General features: G+C 45.0%; 1 protein-coding gene across 1 annotated transcript in view; it reads left to right on the top strand.

Annotated features, from left to right (window-relative positions):
- Positions 1 to 1051: 1051 nt before the first annotated feature.
- The window catches only part of metap1 (methionyl aminopeptidase 1), a 33774-nt gene continuing 10678 nt past the window's right edge, over positions 1052 to 24147 (top strand). Inside the window, exons 1-8 of the mRNA XM_072583818.1 lie at positions 1052 to 1194; positions 11102 to 11153; positions 14836 to 14945; positions 16271 to 16331; positions 19929 to 20020; positions 21425 to 21508; positions 23289 to 23427; positions 23888 to 24019. Of these exons, the coding sequence (XP_072439919.1) occupies positions 1054 to 1194; positions 11102 to 11153; positions 14836 to 14945; positions 16271 to 16331; positions 19929 to 20020; positions 21425 to 21508; positions 23289 to 23427; positions 23888 to 24019 (811 nt within the window). The 5' untranslated portion in view covers positions 1052 to 1053. The remainder of the gene's footprint in view (positions 1195 to 11101; positions 11154 to 14835; positions 14946 to 16270; positions 16332 to 19928; positions 20021 to 21424; positions 21509 to 23288; positions 23428 to 23887; positions 24020 to 24147) is intronic.

Raw genomic sequence — 24147 nt, 5'->3', positions numbered from 1 at the left:
TATTGCCAGAAATAGAAGGTTTGAATTATAAAAAATAGGCTGGAAAGGCTGGGACTTTTCTCACCACAGTGTAGGCAATTAAGGTGTGACCTTAGAGAGTTTTATAAATCATGAGGGGCAAAGATAAGGTGAATAGGAAGGGTTTTTTTCTCTAGCATGTGGGAGTCTAAAACTAGGAGGCATATTTTTTAAGGTGAGAAGAGAACATTTTAAAAAGGTACCTGAGGGGCAACTTCTTTACAGTGATTCATGTGTGGAAATGAACTTCTAGAGAAAGCGATGGATGCAGGTACAGTTACAATATTTAAAAAACATTTGCATCAGTACATGAATAAGAAAGATTTTAAAGGATATGGGCAAAGTGCAGGCAGGTGGGATTAGTTTAACTTGGGAACATGGTTGGCATGGACTAACTGGACTGATTAATGACAACAAGAACCTAGCATCCAAGTTCAGCGGGAAATAGGGAATGTAAATGGCATTTTGGCCTTTATTTCAAAGAGAATGGAGTAAACAGTTAAGAAAGTTTGGAGCACAGCTGGAGTAATGTGAACAGTTTTGAGCTCCTTATCTAAGGAAGGACATACAGGCATTAGGTCCAGTCCAGAGAAGATTCACTAGGTTGATCCCAGGTATGAAAGGGCCGTCTTACAAGGAGAGGTTGAGTAATTGGACCTGTACTCATTTGAATTTAGAAGAATGAAAAGTGATCTTATTAAAACATATAAGATTCTTAGGGAACGTAACAAGGTGGATGTACAAAAAGATGGCTTTCCCTTGTGGGCGAGTGTAGGACCAGAGAGTATCATCTTAGATGATTTTCCTGGTAAGATAGCAGTGGAGTGGGGCTCATCAGGCTCGGGGTAGATCCCCACACTGCCGTCACACACTCTCTCTGTCCTTCCCCACTGTCATACACTCTCTGTCCTCTCACACACACACACATGTTCCCTCTGTGGTCGCCCCACTGTACTCTGTGACTGAAGGACAGGGTCCTGCCGTGGGCCGCATGCGCAGTGCTGTCTCCGAGCTGGGGTCCTCCAGGATCCCGGCATGCCGCGGGTGTCCATCATGGCGGCGGACGGGGAGGTGGTGAGGCGCGTGTGTGAAACAGACGGTTGTGACAAGGAGGCGCGGCTGCAGTGTCCCACCTGCATCAAGCTCGGTATCCAGGGGTCCTTCTTCTGTTCGCAGGTAATAGCAGCCGGAGGGAGAGGGCACGGTCACGCCGGGAGGCCGCCCGCCCGCCGGACCCTGACCCTTAACCTCGACCCTCACCCCCAACCTCTGACCCCTACCCTCACCCTGACCCACGGGTCCCCCGCCCCGGCGTATCCCCCCACCCCGACTCGACCCCCCCTCCCCTCAGACACCCCCACACCCGGACAATCTACCCCCCCCCCCCCGCCCCAGCAAACACAGCCCTCGACAACTCACCCCCCCCCGACAACTCTCCCCCCCCCCGACAACTCTCCCCCCCCCCGACAACTCTCCCCCCCCCCGACAACTCACCCCCCCCGACAACTCACCCCCCCCCCCGACAACTCACCCCCCCCCGACAACTCACCCCCCCCCCGACAACTCCCCCCCCCTCGACAACTCACCCCCCCCCCGACAACACACCCCCCCCCCGACAACTCAACCCCCCCCCGACAACTCACCCCCCCCCCCGACAACTCACCCCCCCCCCCGACAACTCACCCCCCCCCGACAACTCACCCCCCCCCCCGACAACTCACCCCCCCCTCCGACAACTCACCCCCCCCTCCGACAACTCACCCCCCCCCCCGACAACTCACCCCCCCCCCCGACAACTCACCCCCCCCCCCCGACAACTCACCCCCCCCTCCGACAACTCACCCCCCCCTCCGACAACTCACCCCCCCCTCCGACAACTCACCCCCCCCTCCGACAACTCACCCCCCCCTCCGACAACTCACCCCCCCCTCCGACAACTCACCCCCCCCTCCGACAACTCACCCCCCCCTCCGACAACTCACCCCCCCCCCGACAACTCACCCCCCCTCCGACAACTCACCCCCACCCCCCGACAACTCACCCCCACCCCCCGACAACTCACCCACCCCCCGACAACTCACCCCCCCCCGTCAACTCTTTCCCCCCCCGACAACTCTTCCCCCCCCCGACAACTCTTCCCCCCCCCCCGACAACTCTTCCCCCCCCCCGACAACTCTTCCCCCCCCGACAACTCTCCCCCCCCCCCCCGACAACTCATCCCCCCCGACAACTCTCCCCCCCGACAACTCTCCCCCCCCCGTCAACTCACCCCCCACCCCTGACAAGTCACCCCCCACCCCTGACAAGTCACCCCCCACCCCTGACAAGTCACCCCCCACCCCTGACAAGTCACCCCCCACCCCTGACAACTCACCCCCCACCCCTGACAACTCACCCCCCACCCCTGACAACTCACCCCCCACCCCTGACAACTCACCCCCCACCCCTGACAACTCACCCCCGACAACTCACCCCCCCCGACAACTCACCCCCCCCCCGACAACTCACCCCCCCCCGACAACTCACCCCCCCGACAACTCACCCCCCCGACAACTCACCCCCCCGACAACCCACCCCCCCCGACAACTCACCCCCCCCGACAACTCACCCCCCCCCGACAACTCACCCCCCCCCCGACAACTCACCCCCCCCCCCGACAACTCACCCCCCCCCCCCGACAACTCACCCCCCCCCCGACAACTCCCCCCCCCCTCGACAACTCACCCCCCCCCCCGACAACTCACCCCCCCCCCGACAACTCACCCCCCCCCCCCCCCGACAACTCACCCCCCCCCCCGACAACTCACCCCCCCCCCCGACAACTCACCCCCCCCCCGACAACTCACCCCCCCCCGACAACTCACCCCCCCCCCGACAACTCATCCCCCCCCCCGACAACTCACCCCCCCCCCCGACAACTCACCCCCCCCCCGACAACTCACCCCCCCCCCCCCGACAACTCACCCCCCCCCCCCCGACAACTCACCCCCCCCCCGACAACTCACCCCCCCCCCCGACAACTCCCCCCCCCTTCGACAACTCACCCCCCCCCCGACAACTCACCCCCCCCCCGACAACTCACCCCCCCCCCCCGTTAACTCACCCCCCACCCCCGTTAACTCACCCCCCACCCCCGACAACTCACCCCCCACCCCCGACAACTCACCCCCCCCCGACAACTCCCCCCCCCCCCGACAACTCCCTCCCCCCCCCCGACAACTCACCACCCCCGACAACTCACCCCCCCCCCCCGACAACTCACCCCCCCCGACAACTCACCCCCCCAGACAACTCACCCCCCCCGACAACTCACCCCCCCCCCGACAACTCACCCCCCCGACAACTCAACCCCCCCGTCAACTCACCTCACCCCCCCGTCAACTCACCCCCCCCGTCAACTCACCCCCCCCCCGACAACTCACCCCCCCCCGTCAACTCACCCCCCACCCCCGTCAACTCACCCCCCACCCCCGTCAACTCACCCCCCACCCCCGTCAACTCACCCCCCACCCCCGTCAACTCACCCCCCACCCCCGACAACTCACCCCCCACCCCCGACAACTCACCCCCCACCCCCGACAACTCACCCCCGTCAACTCGCCCCCCCCCCGTCAACTCACCCCCCACCCCCGACAACTCACCCCCCCCCCCCCCGACAACTCCCCCCCCCCGACAACTCCCCCCCCCCCCCGACAACTCCCTCCCCCCCCCCCGACAACTCACCACCCCCGACAACTCACCCCCCCCGACAACTCACCCCCCCCGACAACTCACCCCCCCCGACAACTCACCCCCCCCGACAACTCACCCCCCCCCCGACAACTCACCCCCCCGACAACTCACCCCCCCCGTCAACTCACCTCACCCCCCCGTCAACTCACCCCCCCCCGTCAACTCACCCCCCCCCGTCAACTCACCCCCCCCCGTCAACTCTCCCCCCACCCCCGTCAACTCTCCCCCCACCCCCGTCAACTCTCCCCCCACCCCCGTCAACTCACCCCCCACCCCCGTCAACTCACCCCCCACCCCCGTCAACTCACCCCCCACCCCCGACAACTCACCCCCCACCCCCGACAACTCACCCCCGTCAACTCACCCCCCCCCCCGTCAACTCATCCCCCACCCCCGACAACTCACCCCCCACCCCCGACAACTCACCCCCGACAACTCACCCCCCCCCCGACAACTCACCCCCCCCCCCCGACAACTTACCCCCCCCGACAACTCACCCCCCCCTGACAACTCACCCCCCCGACAACTCACCCCCCCGACAACTCAACCCCCCCCCGACAACTCTTTCCCCTCCCCGACAGCTCACTCCCCCCCGACAGCTCACCCCCCCCCCGACAGCTCCCCCCCCACCCCGACAGCTCTCCCCCCGACAACTCTTTCCCCTCTCCCGACATCTCTTCTTCCCCCCTGACAACTCTTCTTCCCCCCCCGACAACTCTTCTCCCCCCGACGACTCTTTCCCCCCCCGACAACTCTTTCCCCCCCCCCCCGACAACTCTTTTCCCCCCCCCCGACCACTGTTTTCCCCCCCCCCCCGACAACTCTTCTCCCCCCCCCGACAACTCTTCTCCCCCCCCCGACAACTCTTCTCCCCCCCCCGACAACTCTTCCCCCCCCCCCCCCCCCGGCAACTCTTCCCCCCCCCCCCGGCAACTCTCCCCCCCCCCCCCGACAACTCTTCTCCCCCCCCCCCCCGACAACTCTTCTCCCCCCCCCCCCGACAACTCTTCTCCCCCCCCCCGACAACTCTTCTCCCCCCCCCCCGACAACTCTTCTCCCCCCCCCGACAACTCTTCTCCCCCCCCCGACAACTCTTCTCCCCCCCCCCCCGACAACTCTTTCCCCCCCCCCCGACAACTCTTTCCCCCCCCCCGACAACTCTTTCCCCCCCCCCCCGACAACTCTTCCTTCCCCCCCCGACAACTCTTCCTTCCCCCCCCCGACAACTCTTCCTTCCCCCCCCCGACAACTCTTCCTTCCCCCCCCGACAACTCTTCCTTCCCCCCCCGACAACTCTTCCCCCTCCCCCCCGACAACTCTTCCCCCCCCCGACAACTCTTCCCCCCCCAACAACTCTTTCCCCACCCCCCGACATCTCTTTCTCCCCCCCCCAACAACTCTTCTCCCCCCCCCGACAACTCTTCTCCCCCCCCCCCCCCCTGACAACTCTTCTCCCCCACCCCCGACAACTCTTCCCTCCCCCCCCGACTGATGAGTCCGTCAGTCTGAAACAGAAACTCTCATTTACTCTATGCAGAAACTGCCTGAACTGCTAGATATTTCCAACATTATCTGATTTTATTTTAGATTTTCAGCATCTGCATTAATTTGCTTTTCAATTATCCCCAATTATCAGTGAACCAGGCTGTCTGGTTGTTATCCTATCCCATTGTCATATGGAATCCTGTGGTTTTCAAAGTAACTGCTGTGTCCCACATTACAACAATATCTCCTTTTCAAAAAAATGTACTTTATTGGTTGTAAAGCAGTAAACATCAAACTAAGTTTTTGTAAGGCATAAATGTTATTTCTTCCTTCCCACTCGTAAGGTCTGTGACTCAGAATAGCAGTCAGGTTTATTTTTTGCTTGTTCTCAATCTGTGCACATGTTAAATGAAGATTTACTTTAGTTGGGTTATGGTGCTCCCTAGGATTAAACTGTCGGCTGAAACATGTAAGGGTTTCTACAGGGAGATTAAGTGCATCAATGATAGACTGGATGGTTCCATCACCCATAGAACTCTAACCTGGCACAATTCCATGCCAGAGGAAAAAACCTGTGCAGGGCGAGGATCATACTTGGAGAAGAATATAAACTTTACAAAAATTGGCTTTGTGAAATATATAATTTTATAGTGCTGCTCTAAATAGTTGTATTTTGGAAAATGCACTTTTAAAAAAGGACATTGCAGAAAAATTGTGATATACTATATTGAAGTTACAGTGGTGCCTTGCAGCATTATTATAGTTATTAGCAGCATTGTTGTGAGATGTGTGTGGTGGTAAATCATGGAATTGTCAGGCTTTCAGTATCGTTTTGAAATGTCGTTAAAACCTTCAGCGTGTTTATTGTCACCTACTGCGTTTTGCATGTGTTTGTTTAGTCTAGTGCAGTCAGGCTGAAATGTACTATTGTCACTTTATTTCAACCTTTTCTCTGTTTTACGGAAGAAAGACAATTAAACATAAATGTTCTTCTTGTTTTTGGTATGCTGAGAGTTCATGAAATGGTCAGTGAAGTGGGAACGCAGTAATTGCAGACTTGAGCCGGTGATATTTCAGTAAGATGTTTTAAGGTGACTGGGAGAAATGTTTGGTGAAAGAAGTTTCGGAAAGGAGCTGGAGGGAAGAGAGAGGTGACAAAGATGTGCAAGTAAATCAAGGGGGACAGTGTCTTACACTATTATTCAAAATAGTAAAAGATGCCAAAAAGCTATGGGAAAGTAGAGTAAGCTGTACAACCATAGAAAGGTTTGAAGATGATGATTTTGATACTAATGGCAAAGATATAAATAACCAATGACAGCAACAAGGGTAGGAGATAGATGACTAGCAATTTCTACTTCTGGAGTGTGGTCAGTGATGTTCTGCTTGTACTGATGTTGATCAATTTATAAAACAACCCTCCTCCAGTACTCTGGGACCTCCTCTGTCGTCAGATTAATGTCAATCTTCTCCATTGCTAACCATAGCAGACAAAGATTCATCTTTGGCCTTTTCCAAAACTACCCTAACTCTTTACCAAGTTATGGTCACTACCATTGAAATATACTCCACAGACATTTTTACCACTTTCTCAGCTTTGTTTCTTAGAGTTTAGTTAACTGGGTACATTCTCAAGCCACAATGAAATGTGTCTCAGTCTGCTTGGGAAGCAAGGGACAAAATTTGTCAATTCTCACATGGGAGACCAGTCAAAAGTAAAAACCTGTGGGATCTGGGGCTATTAGGCAAATTGGATCCAAAGTCAAAAAGTGTGGTGCTGGAAAAGCACAGCAGGTCAGGCAGCATCCGAGGAGCAGGAGGCTCGATGTTTCGGGCTATAAGCCCTTCATCAGGAATCAAAATTGACTTTGTCACAGGAAGCAGAGGGTGATGGTCAAAGATTAATTTTGTGACTTGGAAGCCTGTGTCCAGGAGAGTACCACAGGATTTGGTGCTGTGTCCCTTGTCATAGGGTACGTTAATAATCTAGACACAAATCTAAGAGAGATGACCAGTAAGTTTGCAGATGACATGAAAATCGGTGCGGTGAATAGCACAGGTCCAAACCTTGTACTACAGGATCATATTGATGGGATGGTCAGATGCACAGAACAGTGGCACATCAAATTTAAAAATGTGAGGTGATGCCTTTGAGAAAACTAATAAGGCAGAGGATTATAAACTGAATGGTGGCACCCGAGGAAGTACACGAAAACCTTGGATAGTGTACGTGTCCAGAGATCCTTGAAGGAAGCAGGGCAGATAAAAGCAAGGTGTGTAAGAAGGCATTTGGATACTTTTATTAGTTGAAGCATGTAATATAAGCGAAGGGAGATCATCATGGAGCTGTATCAAACTTTAGTTGGGCCCCAGATGGAATAGTACATTTGGCTGAGTCGTTGCCCTGTTGGATAGATGTGATTTAACTGGAGAGGGTGCATAAGTGATTCACCAGGATGTTGCCTGGGCTTGAGTGTTTCAGTTGTACAAAGAGATTAGAAAGACTGGAGTTGTTTTTCTCTGTGAGGTGAAACCTGATTAAAGGGTACAGAGTTATAAGGGACATTTAGGGGATAGATAGTAGAGAGGATCAATAACTACAGGGCACAAATTTAAAGAAAGGGCAGGGGGTCTAGTGGAAAATAATTTTCAACAAAAGGTAGGTGGGTATCTGGAAATCACTGCTTGAAAGGATGGTAAAGGCAGAAATCCTCACGACGTTTTAGTAGTATTTTCAGGATCCTTTGAAATATCATAGAACACAGGGCTACAGGCCAGGTGCTGGTGAGGTTCGAGTAGATAGGTGCTTGATGACTGGTGTGAACATGGGGTAAAGGACCTGTCTGTGCTGTAAAATTCTGAGGTGTTGACTAACTGTACTGCCCAGTGTGTTTCTGAAACCTGCAGAGCAGAATGGCAGTAAATTCTATTCCAGATTTATGATGAGCAGTATGTCAATAGCAGTCTGTCCGTTTGACCACGTCAGTAGTGCGTGGGAGTTAAAAACAAATCCTCCAAAAATAATCTTGCTTCTGATTGCAGCTATAGCTGAATAATGGATGGGCTTGAATCGATCTGAGTGTGAAGTGATTTGATTCATGCTATTTCTTTAGTTTCATGTGCAATATTAGCAAGTTCCAAGCTATGCTTTGTAATCCCATATGAGTGGATATAAATGTATTGACTCTTGGAAAAGATTTTACTGTGTAGGCCATCAGTGCTCGGTTCTAAATCTGCTGAGGTGGACTTTGTCCATTAGTAACTCATGATTCAGTGATCAGGACAGGTCCTAAAGCTAACTTACCTAATCAGCCCAGAGGCACCATGTCAGATTGCAGTATTTGAAAAGATCTTTGCATTATTGAAGTAGGATGGGATTAAGTCTTTGGCCTTCTATTTAATAATAACTTGCTGAGAAATGAGAAAGAAGTTCTCTCCAAAGCACCAATCTTCACAATCTCAGCACATATGATGCTTCACAACTAACAGAACACTCTCAAAGTGTAGATATTGAATGTGTGTGTTTCCTATATTATGTGCAGCTGCATTCAGTATGTGCTTAGCAAATGCCTGCATATAGCACTGTGGTGATGACCATCTGTTCTTCTTGTAGTTGTGGTATAACTATTGTCACAGGACATAGGAAGATTCCCCTGCACTTAGTCAAATTGTACCATGGGATTTTTACATCCCTGAGAGAGCAAACGGGCTTCAATTTAACATCTCATCCAAGAGACAGCCTGTCTGATGGCATTTCCTTAGTGTTACATTGAAATGTCAACCTTTGGAATGGGCACAAATCCAGCACTGTGATTCCAACCTATGACCTTCTAAATCAAATGAGAGAGTGCCTCCATAAGCCAAGGCTGACAGCTTGTAATATTAATATTTTTTTTAAAGGTTTGCGCAAACTGTTTTGTGCTGCTTATTTGAACACCACTCCAATTTGGTCATTTAGTCAGCTTGGGTTGCCCTATGTGGTACAAAATTATACAATTCATATTGAAACCAAATTTGCTGAATTGAGAGAGTCTATGGTACAAAAGAATGCATTAAATTCTCATTTTACTGTCATTATTTTGTTCAGTTCAGATTATTGGGTAATACTAGGGAGCATAGGTTTAAGGGAAATGTGTAAGGAAAGATTTTTTTACGCAGGACGATGAGCACCTGTGTTACCGGAGCGGTGATAGAAGTAGATGTATTAGCAAAGTTTAAGAGGCATTCAGACAGACGTGAACAGGTAGGAGTACAGGGATAAGGACCTTGTGCAGGCAGATGGGATTAGTTAGGACTGGCATCGTTGTTAACACAGACATGGTAGACTGAAGGGCCTGTTCCTTTGCTATGCTGTTCTATGTTCTACATGCCATATACACAGAAAAATGATGTCTGTTTGTCAGAAGCAAGTTTACCTGTATTTCCTTATTGAGTCCATATTTAGTGCATTCAAGAATTAATATGAACTCTCTTTTGTGTTCTCTTACCTGGACAGCTGTTTTTTTCTTTTAATAATCTGTTCGTTCCATGTATCGTCCATCTAACACAAAAAAAACTTCTCTATACTGCATATATGAATTTATTTTGATGGCTTTGTTCCCAATCATGATTCAAACCTATTTGAATGCTTTTACCTAGGATTATGCCTTTTAAAATAAAGCTTTTTGCTGTTTGCCAAAGTTGAAAATCCACTTTAACTTTAGAGAATGCCACTTAGCACTCAACTACTGCTGTCAGAAATCTGCCAAGTGATTGCCAGTGCTAATATTGTATGAAACGTGATCAGCTATGATGCACTTGTTGACTGCTCAAAAACTAAAGCTGATTTCTAAAATTACTTCAGAGCCTTTGTGCCATACTAATGAGCCAAATATTAATGACTCTGCAGACCTTGCACAAACCTTATAGGCAGACTAGTTTGCGGTAAAGCTGGTGGGGCATTAGTGCGTCAGTGAATGAACTGTATGATGATGCAAAATCCTGTGGCATGATATGATTTCAACAGTGGATAGCTCAGTGATTTATAGGAGCCACCTGTTAACTACATCATTAGAAATACCAGTGTTGACATTTCAACTAAGTGCCCCAACGCAAGGGAAGAAATAGGTGCTGAGTCTGCAAAGTTCTTAATGATTTTGTTAAAGTATTTACTGTTCACATAGTAAAGACATCAAATGGAGTGAACTTTCTTAATCAAACAGCATAACAGTATAACCATGCTGTAGTTTCAATCTCTCCAATTGGAGTATCTACATTAGGTTGCCATTTATAGACATTTGTTCTCCCACCCCAAATTAATAGCATTACGTTTTGGTGACCTGTCCTTTGATTACACAACACTGTGTAATCTGTAATATTTAATTTAGTTTTGGGCAAAATTGTATTCTGTTCAAATCTGCAGAAAATTACATACTGACCACTTATTATGCTAAAGCACCAATATGTTAAGTGAATCCTAGTATTTTCAAACGGGAGCCATCATTGGAGCTGTATTTTAAAAGGGCACAATGCCATCAATAATTCTAAAAATCATAATTTTAAAGGCAATTTGGAATCCTTTTACATGCAGTAATCCGAACTGCTTAAACAAATTTGCTATTGATAAGGGCTGGTTGAAACACCAAATTTGGAAATCAGTTTAGACTGTCAAGGATTGGCTGTAAACCTTAATTTCCAATATATCCTGGGAATTGAGTGTAGGCATTACTGATTTCTGTCACATCTTGTGATAGTGTTACGGCATCGGTATGCTACTGTTAATTTGTTTTTTAAAATGTTGTATACATACACACATGTAAAAAGTATAGGTTGAACTTTTTTGTTTCTGTTGGTGTTAACTGACAATATTTTTTGTTAAATTTTACAGGAATGTTTCAAAGGAAGTTGGTCAACTCATAAGCTCCTCCATAAGAAAGCCAGTAAGTACTTTGTGGGTGGCTGTGGCCATGGGCATTTCTGTGTTTATCACAGCTTAGTGCGTTAGGGCCTAAGTCACTCCAAAGACCTGAATACAAAAGTTAGACTGACATTGCAGTGCACTACAGAGGTAGAAGTGTGATGTTAGAAGTGGAGTCTTTCAGAAGAAATGTTTAATTGAAGCTTGTCTGCATTTCCAGTGGCATAAAATATCCATAGCGCTCTTCATTAGAAAGGTCGAGGCACTCTCCTTTGTACTCTGGGTCTAATATTTACTCCTTTGTCAACCTTAAAAAACAAATAGATCATCTGGCCTTTATCACATTGTGTTTGGGAACTTGCTGTGCACAACTTGGCAGTTGTGTTTCTGCCATTACACCTGTGATTATACTTTGGAAGTAATTCAATGTTAAGCACTTTAGGATAGATCACTGTGTTGAAAAGTGCTGTTTGAGTGCAGTTTTCTTATGGACCTGGAATATGAGTAGCAGATAAAACTGGGTAGTTCTGAGTACCGTGCGTGTTTGATTTAAAATTGTACATCCATTTTATATCAAAAAATTGCAACCTATAAGCGATATAAATGTTTATCACGTTTGTATCAGTTGGTAAACATGTTCTCAGCAACTTCAAACCACACCTGAATAGCTCAAGAACATACAAATGAAAAGTGAGGAAAGCAGGTAGACAGACCGACAATGAGGAATAGAACAAAGAAAGAACAAAGAACATTTACAGCCCAGGATCAGGCTCTTCGACCCTCCAAACCCAAGCCGATCCAAATCCATTGTCTAAACCTATCACCCAATTCCTAAGCACTTCTGTCCCTCTGCTCCCCCGACCTACTCATGCATCTGTCCAGATGCACCTTAAATGAATATACCGTGTCTGCCTCTACTACCTCTGCTGGCAACACATTCCAGCCACCTACCACCCTCTGTGTAAAGTACTTTCCACGTGTATCTCCCTTAAACTTTCCACCTCTCAACTTGAATGCGTGACCTCTTGTTATTGAGTCCCTCACCCTGGGAAAAAGCTTATCACTATCCACCTTGTCTATACCTTTCCTGATTTTGTCGACCTCAATCAGGTCCCCCCATAATGTCCTTTTTTGTAATGAAAACAATCCTAACCTACTCAACCTCTCTTCATAGCTAGCACCTTCTATACCAGGCAACATCCTTGTAAACCTTCTCTACACCCTCTCCAAAGTGTCCACATCCTTTTGGTAATATGGCAACTAGAATTGTATACAGTATTCTAAATGCGGCCGAACCAAAGTATTGTACAAGTTTAACGTGACCTGCCAGCTCTTATACTCAGTACCCCATCCGATGAAGGCAAGCATACTATATGCCACTTTGACTGCTCTGTCCACCTGTGCAGCTACCTTCAGGGTACATTGGACCTGAACTCCCAGAACTCTCTGCTCATCAACTTTACCCAAGGCTCTTCCGTTGACAGTATAGTTGGCTCTAGGATTAGACTTCCCAAAATGCATCACCTCACATTTGCCCGGATTGAACTCCATCTGCCACTTCTCCGCCCCACTCTCCAGTTATCTATATTCTCCTGTATTCTTTGATAGTCCCCATGCTTTCTGTCCCTCCACCAATCTTTGTGTCATCTGCTAACTTACTGATCAAACCAATAACGCCCACTTCCATGCCAAACTTCTATCTCTAATCTCAACATTCTTCATGTCCCTGTCCTCAGTGAATACTGAATCTAAGTAATCATTGAGAATCTCACTCCTTTTCTCAGGTTCAACACACAACCTTCCTTCCTTATCCTTTAGTGGACCAACCATTTCTTTAGTTACACTCTCGCTTCTTATATATGAATAAAAGGCCTTGGGATTCTCCTTAATTCTGCTCGCTAAAGTTATTTCATGATCCTTTTTAGCCCATTTGATTCCTCGCTTAAGATTGGTTCTACTCTCCTGATATTCCTCCAAGGCCTGTTCTGTTCTTAGCTGCTTGGACCTTATGTACGTTTCCCTTTTCCTCTTGGCTGGTCTCACAATTTCTCCTGTCATCCATGGTTCACAAATCTTGCCTTTCCTATCCCTTGTTTTCGAAGGAACATGCCTATCCTGCACTATCTTCAACCTATCTTTGAAAGCCTCCCGCATATCAAATGTGGGCTTCCATTCAAATAGCTGTCTCCAAACCACATTTCCCAGTTCCTGCCGAATTTTGATATAATTGGCCTTGGCACAGTTTAGTACTCTTCTCTTAGGAACACTCTCATCTTTGTCTACGAATATTCTAAAAATTACTAAATTGTGGTCACTATTTCCAAAGAAATCCCCCATTGCAACTTCTACCACCTGGCCTGGCTCATTCCCCAACAGAAGGTCCAATATGGCCCCTTCCCTTGTCGGACTATCGACATACTGCTCTAGAAAACTTTCCTGGACACTCCTTACAAATTCTGCCCGATCCAGACCTCTGACATTCAGTGTATCCCAGTCAATGTTGGGAAAATTAGAATCTCCCATCACCACCACCCTGTTGCCTCTACATCTTTCCATAATCTGTTTACCTATTTGTTCTTCTACCTCACACTCACTGTTGGAAGGCCTGTAATACAGCCCCAACAATGTAACTGCACCCTTCTTATTTCTCAGTTCTACCCATAACGCCTCACTGCTCAAGCCCTCCATAGTGTCCTCCTTTATGGTCCTGACCAGCAATGCAACTCCTCCCCCCCCCCCCCCCCCCCCCCCCCTTTTTACTTCCTTCCCTGTCCTATCCAAACCATCTATATCCTGGATGCCAAGGAAAAATCAGTAAATGTCAGGGCATCCAAAAATGCTGTGTATAAGATGAGTTACTTCTTGAAGTCTGTCAGTGGTGTACTGTCTCAGAGTCTGCTCTTCAAATTGCAATGTGGCATTTAGCCAGATAATTTATTTTGGTTGTTGGTTGAAGGAATAAGTATCACACCAGTTCATCAAAGAGAACTGTTGAGGTTTTCTTGGGAGAGATGATTGTGGGATTTCATGTTTACATGAGGGGGCTGACCACCTCTGTTTAATGTCTCATCTAAAAGATGGTGCCTCTAATAGTGCGGAATGTCCTGCAGTTCTGCACTGCCGTGTCAGCTAGATTTTGTGCTCTGGAACAGGCTTGAATTCTGAAACTTCTGACAGGAAATGAATGTGTAACAGACAGAGTGGTTTATCCCTTTTCGTTTCTAACCTGTCGAATGCGATCTGGATGTTCAGCAACAAGGTTTAGCCATTTCACTTTAAGCAAGATAACAATCTGAGCAATTAGGGATGGGCCATAAATACTGGCCTAGCCAGAGACATGCTTAGCGACTATCTTTAGGATCTTGAATACTTCAGCCAAACTCAACCTTTTTAGTGCTTCATTGCAGCTCGCATGCATGTCACAGGTATCAGATGGACACTACAAGATACCCCCTTTTTCTCAATACAGTATTTACAGGACCAATGGGCTGAGTGTTAGACTGATGGAGCCCACTTTCATTAAACACCAAAAGCAAAGTGCAGCAGTTAGGACTTGTGTTATCTCAAAGTTATGATTTTGTAATTGAGATTCCTCCCACAATGCACCAACAAATAAAACTAGCTTGGAAAATGATTCTGAAATGCTGCATTATAGAAAATGAGTCTGGTCAATGAACACAATTATAACTTGTTTTCCATTACAGAAAATGAAAAGTCTAAAGAAGAATCCTCCAAAACTGAGAAAGGTGAAGTTAACACTGATCCCTGGCCTGGTTATCGATACACTGGCAAATTGAGGCCGCACTATCCATTGGTACGTTGAAGACCAATTTTGCTTGAGTAGTTGACAGCACATTTTGGCATCGTGACTTCTGGAACAGTTTTATGTTGAATTAAAGCTGAATCTTTAGTGAACGGACAGGAGGGAATCAAATTGGTTATAGACCGAATTTCTGCTTATGCAGAACAGAAGTAAGCCATTCAGCTTTTTAAACATATACCTACTTGTGGTACTGTGGCTTTTTTAGTACTCTTGCCTTCTAAAAGTGTAAAACTCATAGTTTTGGAATTTTCAATTGACACCCAGCTTCAACATTTTGAGGTAGAAAATTCCAAATTATCACTTGTCTTTGTGTGAAGAATTGTTTCCTGTCTCCAACTCATTGCTCTAATTTTACGTTTATGGACTTTGACTTACCAGTGAAAATAGTTTCTCTCTGTCTATCCTATCAACCCCTTCAAATCGTCAAAAACACTTCAATCAGATTACCCTTTAATCATCTATATAGATAAAAGAGAATTAAAACTTAGTTGATGCAAGTTGCTCATGAATTAACCCACATAAGAACCCATTTAATAATCACAGTAAGTGGAAATCAGTTTAATGAAAGTTGGATAAAAGCAAATTACTGCAGATGCTGGAATCTGAAACCAAAAGAGAAAATGCTGGAAAATCTCAGCAGGTCTGGCAGCATCTGTAAGGAGAGAAAAGCTTTGACAAAGGGTCAGTTAGACTCGAAACGTCAGCTCTTTTCTCTCCTTACAGATGCTGCCAGACCTGCTGAGATTTTCCAGCATTTTCTCTTTTGGTTACTGAAAGTTGGAACCTTCCTAACTGGTGTTGGCATGATGTGTTATTTCCCAGCTGTTCATTGGTTGTACATGTCACTAGAGAGAAGTATCAACCATATAAAAGGTTTCTGTTTAATATCTTTATCCTTGTATGTCCTCTAATGTCCTTGTTGCTCTGTTATTTGAAGAAAGACTATATAGTGTTCTACGACAGAAAGCCAATTGAAGGATTTAGCTAGAGCTAATCTTTAAAATGTTCTATATATGTTTCAGAATTAAAAATTACTCCCAACCCAGAACTACAAATTATATTTATAGGAGCTGAAGTGAATCTCTAGTTAATGCCCACAATCTGCACACAATTAAAAACTAATGTACAATTAACAGAGAGATATTTCCAGAATTTGGAACAAGCAATGAAAATGTGAATAGTAAGTAACATGGTGAGAATGTTGACTTTTTAGCATGGACACGAAAAGAGAGGTTTCATTAATATATAATTTCCATAAGTGTAATCAGAAATTTGAAGAATGTATGCCAATATTTTGCATTTTCTTTCTTGCCTAGACTGCCATGAGACCTGTGCCAAGTTACATCCAATGGCCTGATTATGCTCATCATCCTTTGGGTATCTGCCATTAATTTTCAAATAATAATTGCTCAGATGAGTACTTATGTAATCTAAAAGCTTTCTTTGACTCAAAGCTTGAAGTTCATTACTGACATTAGTGTAATTAAAGTGAGAGAATTTGTTGCTACAAAATACATTTATCATTATTCCTAAATTTCTGTGTAAAATGACTAATCAGCAGTCAACCATGCATTACCCTTCAGATTAAGGGATAGGCATGCTTATAAACTGGTCTCTCATTCACCCAGAAGAGTGTTCAGTGGAAGTGTTGCGACATGTATGAAGGCAAAATTGATGGGAATGTGAACTCCATTGTCCAGGGGACCTTAGTCAAAGCATTACATAGAACATATAGTGGAGAAACAGACCATTCAGCCCAACTAGTCTATGCTTTACATGAGCCTCTTTCCACCCTACATCATCTCACCCTATGTGCATAATGTGATATTCCTTTACACCCTCATACCTTTATCTAGCTCTTCTGTGTTGAAGCAGCTTCACTTTTCTTAACTGGGTTTTAAAAAACGATTCTAGAAAGCACCTTCCAACCCATGACCACTACCATTTAGAGGGGCAAGGGCAACAGGTGGAAACATGGGAACACCACCATGTGCACGTCCTTTGAACCACACACTGTCCAGTCTTGTAATGCGGCACAGTGGCTCAGTAGTTAGCACTGCTTCCTCACATCACCAGGGACCCAGGTTCTATTCCAGCCTCAGATGACTGTCTGTGTGGAGTTTGCACATTCTCCCTGTGTCTGCATGGGTTTCCTCCCACAGTCCAAAGATGTGCAGGGTAGGTGAATTGGCCATGCTAGATTGACCATAGTGTTAGGTGAATTAGTCAGAGGGAAACAGATCTGGGTGGGTTACTCTTCGGAGTGTCGATGTGGACTTTTTGGGCCGAAGGGCCTGTTTCCACACTGTAATCTTATCTAATCAATGTTCCTTTTGTATCACTGGCTCAAAATCCTGCTATTTCCTCCCTGATGGTAGTGTGGGTCAAATTACAGCACTTGGACTGCAGTGGTTCATGAGCTCAGCTCACCACCATCCTCTCAAAGGGCAACTAGGGACGGGCAATAAATTCTGGCCCAGCCAGGAACACCTATATCTCATGAGTGAATTTAAAAAACACAAGTTTCTCCTGTATTCCCTTTTGGATTTATTAGAATTATCTTAAATCTATGCTCTCTAATTTTTGTTTGCTCCAAATCCAAAGATGTGCAAGTTAGGTGAATTGGTCATGCTAAATTGCCCATAGTGTTCAGGGATGTGTAGGTTAGGTACATTAGTCAGGAGTAAATGTAGAGTGATAGGGTAGGGGAATGGGCCTGGGTGGATTAATCTTCGGAGGGTCAGTGTGGACGTGTTGGGCCGAAGGGCCTGCGAGGGTCTATGATTCCCCATTATCAAAAAAGCACAATTGCAGGTGATGCTGATGCCCTCACCGTCAAAGTGTGGGAGTGAGCTGTTAACTCATCTAAGACCAACAGTAGAGTTCAGAGATGGACATTTTGGCTTCGTAATGGAAAGAAGCACCATCAAACCAATATTCATCTTGTGCCAAACAATGCAACAAATTTGGAGGTGAAATAGGCAATTTAGCTCCTTGAGCCTGCTCTACCATCAGTAGGAGTTATTCTGTTTGTATTTTGCATTCCATATTCTCATCTGCCCTGATAACCTTTGATTTTTCTTTTAACTTGAGAATCTATCTACTTCTGACTTAAAAATGTTAATTGACACTGCTTCCACTGTCTTCTGTCAGAATTCTGGAGTTGTACAGCCTTCTGAGAGAAAATAATTAAAATAGTGTTCTGTAATTCTGGACTCCCCCATGAGGGACTCTCCCTCAAGAGAAAACATCTTTTCCGTGTCAACCCTGTCAAGGTTGTTCGGATTTTATACACTTCAACGAAGTCACCCGTTGCTCTTCTAAATTCCAGTGAAAACGAGCCCAGTCTGTCCAACTTTGCATCATTAGACAACTTGCTCATTCCAGGTATCAATCTAGTCAACATTTGCTGAATTGCCTTCACTGTATTGAGAGATAAATATCTTCTAAGTAACTTGTTCACTGATGTTATTGCATAACTCTGGGAACAGGTAGGCCTTGAACCCATTCCTTTTGACTCAGAAGTAAGGATACTACCACTGCATCACAAAAACCGCCTTGTCTATTGAGAGATATTGCAAGGGGCATAAGGATTTACACCTTGCCTTTCTTGACCTGGTGCAAGCATGCAACAAGGTGCTGAGGAGGAAGAGCAGGAATGTCAGGGAGTGAGAAGAAAGGAGAGATGTGATACTGGAGAAGTGGATCACCATCACTGAAGACATATGTTTGGACTTGTGTGTCTCAGTGTGGAGCAGTGCTGATAACTCAAGGTTTTAAGGGTCTACAAGGCTCAGTCCTCAGACTTTCTTGTTGCCATTTCTCCACACTGAAGAAAGTCAGAACTGTCCCACCCTGAACCATGCTCTATGTGGATGATGTGACCAATCGTTATTGAAAGAGTGGAAAAGCTACAAGCAAGTATAAGTCAACATCGAAAGAAAATAGCAGGTTAAAAATGTGTGGTAAGAGCTGCCTATCCCTGGATTGCTCGTTTGCAGACCAATTAAGAGACAGTGACACTGTGACTGACACCAGAATTCAGGTCCCTGAGTTCAATTATCCAGCAAGACAGCAAATGGCAGAGGAAGGTCACACACTGGATAACTGCAGCGTAGAATAAGTGCACACTGGCAGTCGACATTCTTGGCAATCAAAGATTGCCACTCTGGCTAAAGTAACAGATCTATAAAGATCTGTCTATGTCTGGCTGTGTTGCAAGGTGGTGAGACCTAGTCCTTAAAGAGATCAGACGATAGAAGGCTCACTTTGTGGTATGAGGACATTGAGGTAGATTCAGCTTGTCTTGAAGAAACCAGGCCTGTAATGACAACATCCAGGAGAAGGACTAAGTGATGAGTGTCCAGGAATGCTCAGGAAAGGACACGAGGAAGGTATGGCACTTTGTCTGAAGGTTAGGATGTTAGAATGGGCTGTCCCAGGGAAAAGAAAGACCAAGAAGGAGATAGGTGTGAACCAAGACCCCACCTAATGGGGAAAAGGGAGAGAAAAAGAAAGTTGTGATGTCCCAAAAGTGCATTCATACCAAGGCATCCATCCTAGCACCTTCACTATGTTAAAAGCATTTGAAGAAATTCCTCAGCCTTTGAGATTTCACCTGTTTACTGATGGTTATAACTTTTCAGTTCTTACACGGATGTTTTAAATGTCTTTACACCTTCACCTGTGTGTGTGGGTCCCTTAGGTAAAATAGTGACCAGAACTATGCACAGTTCTCCAACCAGGTTTCTGTACAAGTTTGCACATACATACTTCCCTTGTTAATTTGAATACTCTTAATATCAAAGCCTGTGTCATCCTTTGTTTTCAATGGCAGTAACCTGGGAGGGTGGATGGAATTTGTCCGCCATCATCATCATGCTATCAAGCTTATTATTAAGTACTGGTTGCATGTTTTTGAAGAGAAATTTAATATAATTAGCTTTTAATTTATGTTTTGTGCTCTCATTCAAGGTGTTTCTGAATCAGAGCAGTCCTTAAAGGGAACTTCTCAAATCAAAATTCTGCCACCAGAGGACATAGAAGCAATGCGGGTCGTATGCAAAGTGAGTTGCCAAACTTTGACTCATCTTCGATGTAGTTGAGTTTGTATAGAAATAAAACTCAATATCTCACTGACTACTTTGGCCTGCAATCCTGAAATGAAAGTCAACCCACTCCCCATTCCTAATCTATGTTATTTATAAAGCAAACCAGTTTATGAAATACTCTACATACTCTTAATAATGGAAAGCTGCAGTCCTTAAATGTCGCAAAGTGGTCAATTGAAATGAGCTCTTCTGCACCACCTCTCTTAACAACTTGGATTTATATGACATCTTTCACGTATGAAAAGAGTTTTGTGACATTTCAAGACAAATTTTTAAAAAAGCATTGGGCAGGTGTCTGAAAGCTTGGTCAGTTTGGTTTCAGGGGATGCCTTAAAGGGTGAGTGAGAGATAGAGAATTATAGAGGTTTAAGAAGAGAATTTCAGATTTGGATTTCTTGGTAGGTGAAGGCTGATCCTCATTGATGGGGTGATTAAAATCCATTTGGACAAAGAGCCAGAATTAGCAAGATGTGCAGATATGGAGAGAAGGAAGGGTGAGGCATTGAGAGGATTTCAAAACAACACTGAGAATTTCCAAAATTAGTTTGCTCAAAATATATATTTGAAAGTTCTTTGTACCTGCCTTAGGCTCTTATATTAAGCAGAGGACTTAAAATTTTTTCAGGATTCTAGCCCAGGAAATTATAACTGATGTGATAATGGTCTTGTTTCAAATGCCTCTGGTAATGTGCAGAGATGGAAAACTTCTATCCAAAACAGGCTCTCAGCTGTAAAGTCACAGAATGCTACATGTTAATGTTTCCAAAAGGGTTTACTTCTTGCACTGAGAGCATTTATGTAATGATTGGTGCTAATTGTAAGACTGTCTCCTTCATTCCCATTTTAAGTAAAAATTGCAGCACATACATGGTGTGAGGAAAACCATTATTAGAAGTCACATTAAACATCCATAATAAGATAAAATACAAGCTCTTAATCTTTTCCAGGACTGGCTTTTAAAGCACAAGTTTTGTACTATATTTAGCTTTTAGTGTGGAAATTTTGCGTAAGTAGATGTATTTTATCAATAAGTCATCAGAATAGATCCTTTTTTATATCAAAATGGTGAAGGTTTGCTGCTAGTATGCAGGCATGAAAACGGCAAGTGGGACATTGGTCTAGCAATAGCTTTCATTCATGTAGACCATTATCATTATAAAACATCCCACAGGGTACATTACACTCTACTGCGATTTCATAATCCCTGACTAATTAAAATGAGAAAGTGATAGCCATTTTATATTTTATATAGACCAGACCTGCAACTGGTGCACTTGCACTTATACCTATTATATATTTGAAATGTCTTATTTGTCGGAACTTGCCATCTAACTTTAAACGGTTCTATTTGTGTTGCAGTTTGCCCGGGAAGTACTGGACGTTGCTGCAATGATGGTGAGGCCAGGGGTAACAACTGAGGAGATAGATCATGCTGTTCATCTGGTATGATGGTTCATATGGTTCATCTTAAAATAAAAATGAAGCATAAATAACCAAAGTTGAGCAAACTGGCCTTAACCTTTGAAGCATCATATTTTATACAAAGCCTTGACCTTTTCCTCAAGGCTTGCCATTGATGTACAAATTAATACTTGAGGAAGAGCAAGTTTTTCACTGACCTACTGTAATTAAAATTGGATAATAAATCATTATCTTCTTTTACTCTTTCTTGCCTCCCCCTCTTTCTGAGCTAAGAGTATTTTCCATTTGAGTGTCAGGAGCTCTGAGTAGTAGACAATTTCAAGCTTGTTTACTGATTTGATTAAATTTGCTAATATAACACTGCCTTTATATTATGGTGCAATGCTCCATTACTGTAACACCCATGAGCATCTCGTGATTTCACCTTAAATGGGAATGTAAATATTATCCAACTGCTCTGCGGACAGTTTTAAAGATGCAGATTACAACATCCTTTGTGTTTCACTTATTTCAGTCAGAAGCAAGTGAACAATCAGATGTAATTGTGTATTTACAGCTGCCAAATTCCCTCTGGTTGTCTGGATTGTAGGTTGTAATTGATAGCTTGAATAAAGGTTCAGATCAATTGGCGACAAGCAGAAGGAGTGTTTTTGTTGTTAGTGTTGCTCGTGTTATTTTGGACATTGTGTACAGTCAACAAATTGTTTTCGCAAAAGCACCCGCTTTAAATGGTGAGAACTGTAATATCAACTTTTAATCTTTAAATATCATCAGTTGTATATCTGATGATATTTAGCAAGTTCATCTTTGACATTGTTCTCATTAACATTATTTTGCCTTAATATTGGTAAGTTAATGTAGCTTGTACCTCATTGAGCACTGCAAAACTTATTTTAACGCTGTTTCCCATATGCCCTGATTGGCCCCAATAGATATAAAAGAGACTTAACGGGCAACTTTTTCACGCAAAGGGTGGTACATGTATGGAATGAGCTGCCAGAGGAAGTGGTGGAGGCTGGTACAATTGCAACATTTAAAAGGCATCTGGATGGGTATATGAATAGGAAGGGTTTAGAGGGATATGAACTGGTTGCTGGCAGGTGGGACTAGATTGGGTTGGGATATCTGGTCAGCATGGATGAGTTAGACTTGAAGAGTCTGTTTCCATGCTGTACAGCTCTGACTTTATGACTCTATATATAAGAAATAAACAAATATGAAAAATTGTTTCAGCTCCTGCATAGATACTTGAACATCATTCATCACTTTGTAGTTTGATTTCTTGGACATATTCCTATTTTTGGCCTAACTAATCTCCTAACCATGTCAGTAATTGTTCTCAGTTCCATGCTTTAGTTTTGCTTTAGGACTGTTATTTGGAATCTTTGAGGGTGTTTGACAAGTCCATAAGACCTACAATATATCCATTCATCTGTCTACTGCATCAGCGACTTTAATTAAAGTTTGATGGATCAACACATTCAGGATGTTTCTCTAATCCACTCAATTATCTCCAAATCGATAATTCTATCCCTATTCATAAACTCCAAGAAATACTTTGGAGTGGAATCTCAAGTAGTGAAATTGGCAGGGGATCCGGAGATGAATTTATCGAAGCTATGTTAGCCACAATAATGGGTTGCTTACTTACAATTTCTCAAGTGTGAACATAGTCAAAGATTAAGATGCAAGATAACTATTTTTGCTTGTTTGGCGAAGACTGGCATTTAAAATTAAATTTCTGTAGTCGAATTGATCCAGATCTGACTGTGAGAAGCTAACCAGTGTTCTCTTTATTTAGGCCTGCTTAGCACGCAATTGTTACCCATCACCACTAAATTATTACAATTTTCCAAAATCATGCTGTACTTCAGTAAATGAGGTGATCTGTCATGGAATCCCAGATGCACGGCCATTGCAAGAAGGTGACATTGTTAATGGTGAGTAATAACACAGCAAGAGATACTGAGTGTGTGGGAAGATAACAAAAGAGCATCGACTTACATAGTGCCTCGTTCTGTGTCTCAATAATCCAAAATATTCTTTCTGCACAGCTCATTCAGTAAAATTTGTTATCAAGCACTCTGTTTACTGGAATGCTCCACCAATCAGAGATTCCAGTATTTCCTCCAGGGTCACTGATGCCATATGCTATATCAATGTTACTAAATCTGAAGTGATCATAAGAGTAACTTGTAAAGATTCCAGTACTTTTCCTTCAGAACAGAGACAAAGATGGGCTCCCAGGCTCTGCAAGTTGCAGTAGATGTTAAAGCATGTTTTGGTTACATTCCTACTGTTTACCATAAACTGCAATGGGTTAACTGCTATTTTGAGTTTACCAAAACTACTCTATCCTGACACATGGTGAGTAATGAAAATGTTTGTATTTTTTCGCAGTGGACATTACGGTTTACCGCAATGGCTTCCATGGTGATTTGAATGAGACTTTCTTTGTTGGTGAAGTTGACGAAGGCTCAAAGAAACTGGTGCAGACTACCTACGAGTGTCTGATGCATGCTATAGATTCAGGTGAGGAATGGGACTTAAATGTTCCATCTTTGAACATAGTGTGTGCAAAGACAGAACTCTTGTAAGACTGACCATTCCTCATTGGGAGTATCCTCAACATTAACAACCCTCCAAAAAAAACATAGAAT

Source organism: Chiloscyllium punctatum, chromosome 14, assembly GCF_047496795.1.
Source record: "Chiloscyllium punctatum isolate Juve2018m chromosome 14, sChiPun1.3, whole genome shotgun sequence".
Lineage (NCBI taxonomy): Eukaryota > Metazoa > Chordata > Chondrichthyes > Orectolobiformes > Hemiscylliidae > Chiloscyllium > Chiloscyllium punctatum.
This window is presented reverse-complemented; position numbering and strand designations above follow the sequence as displayed.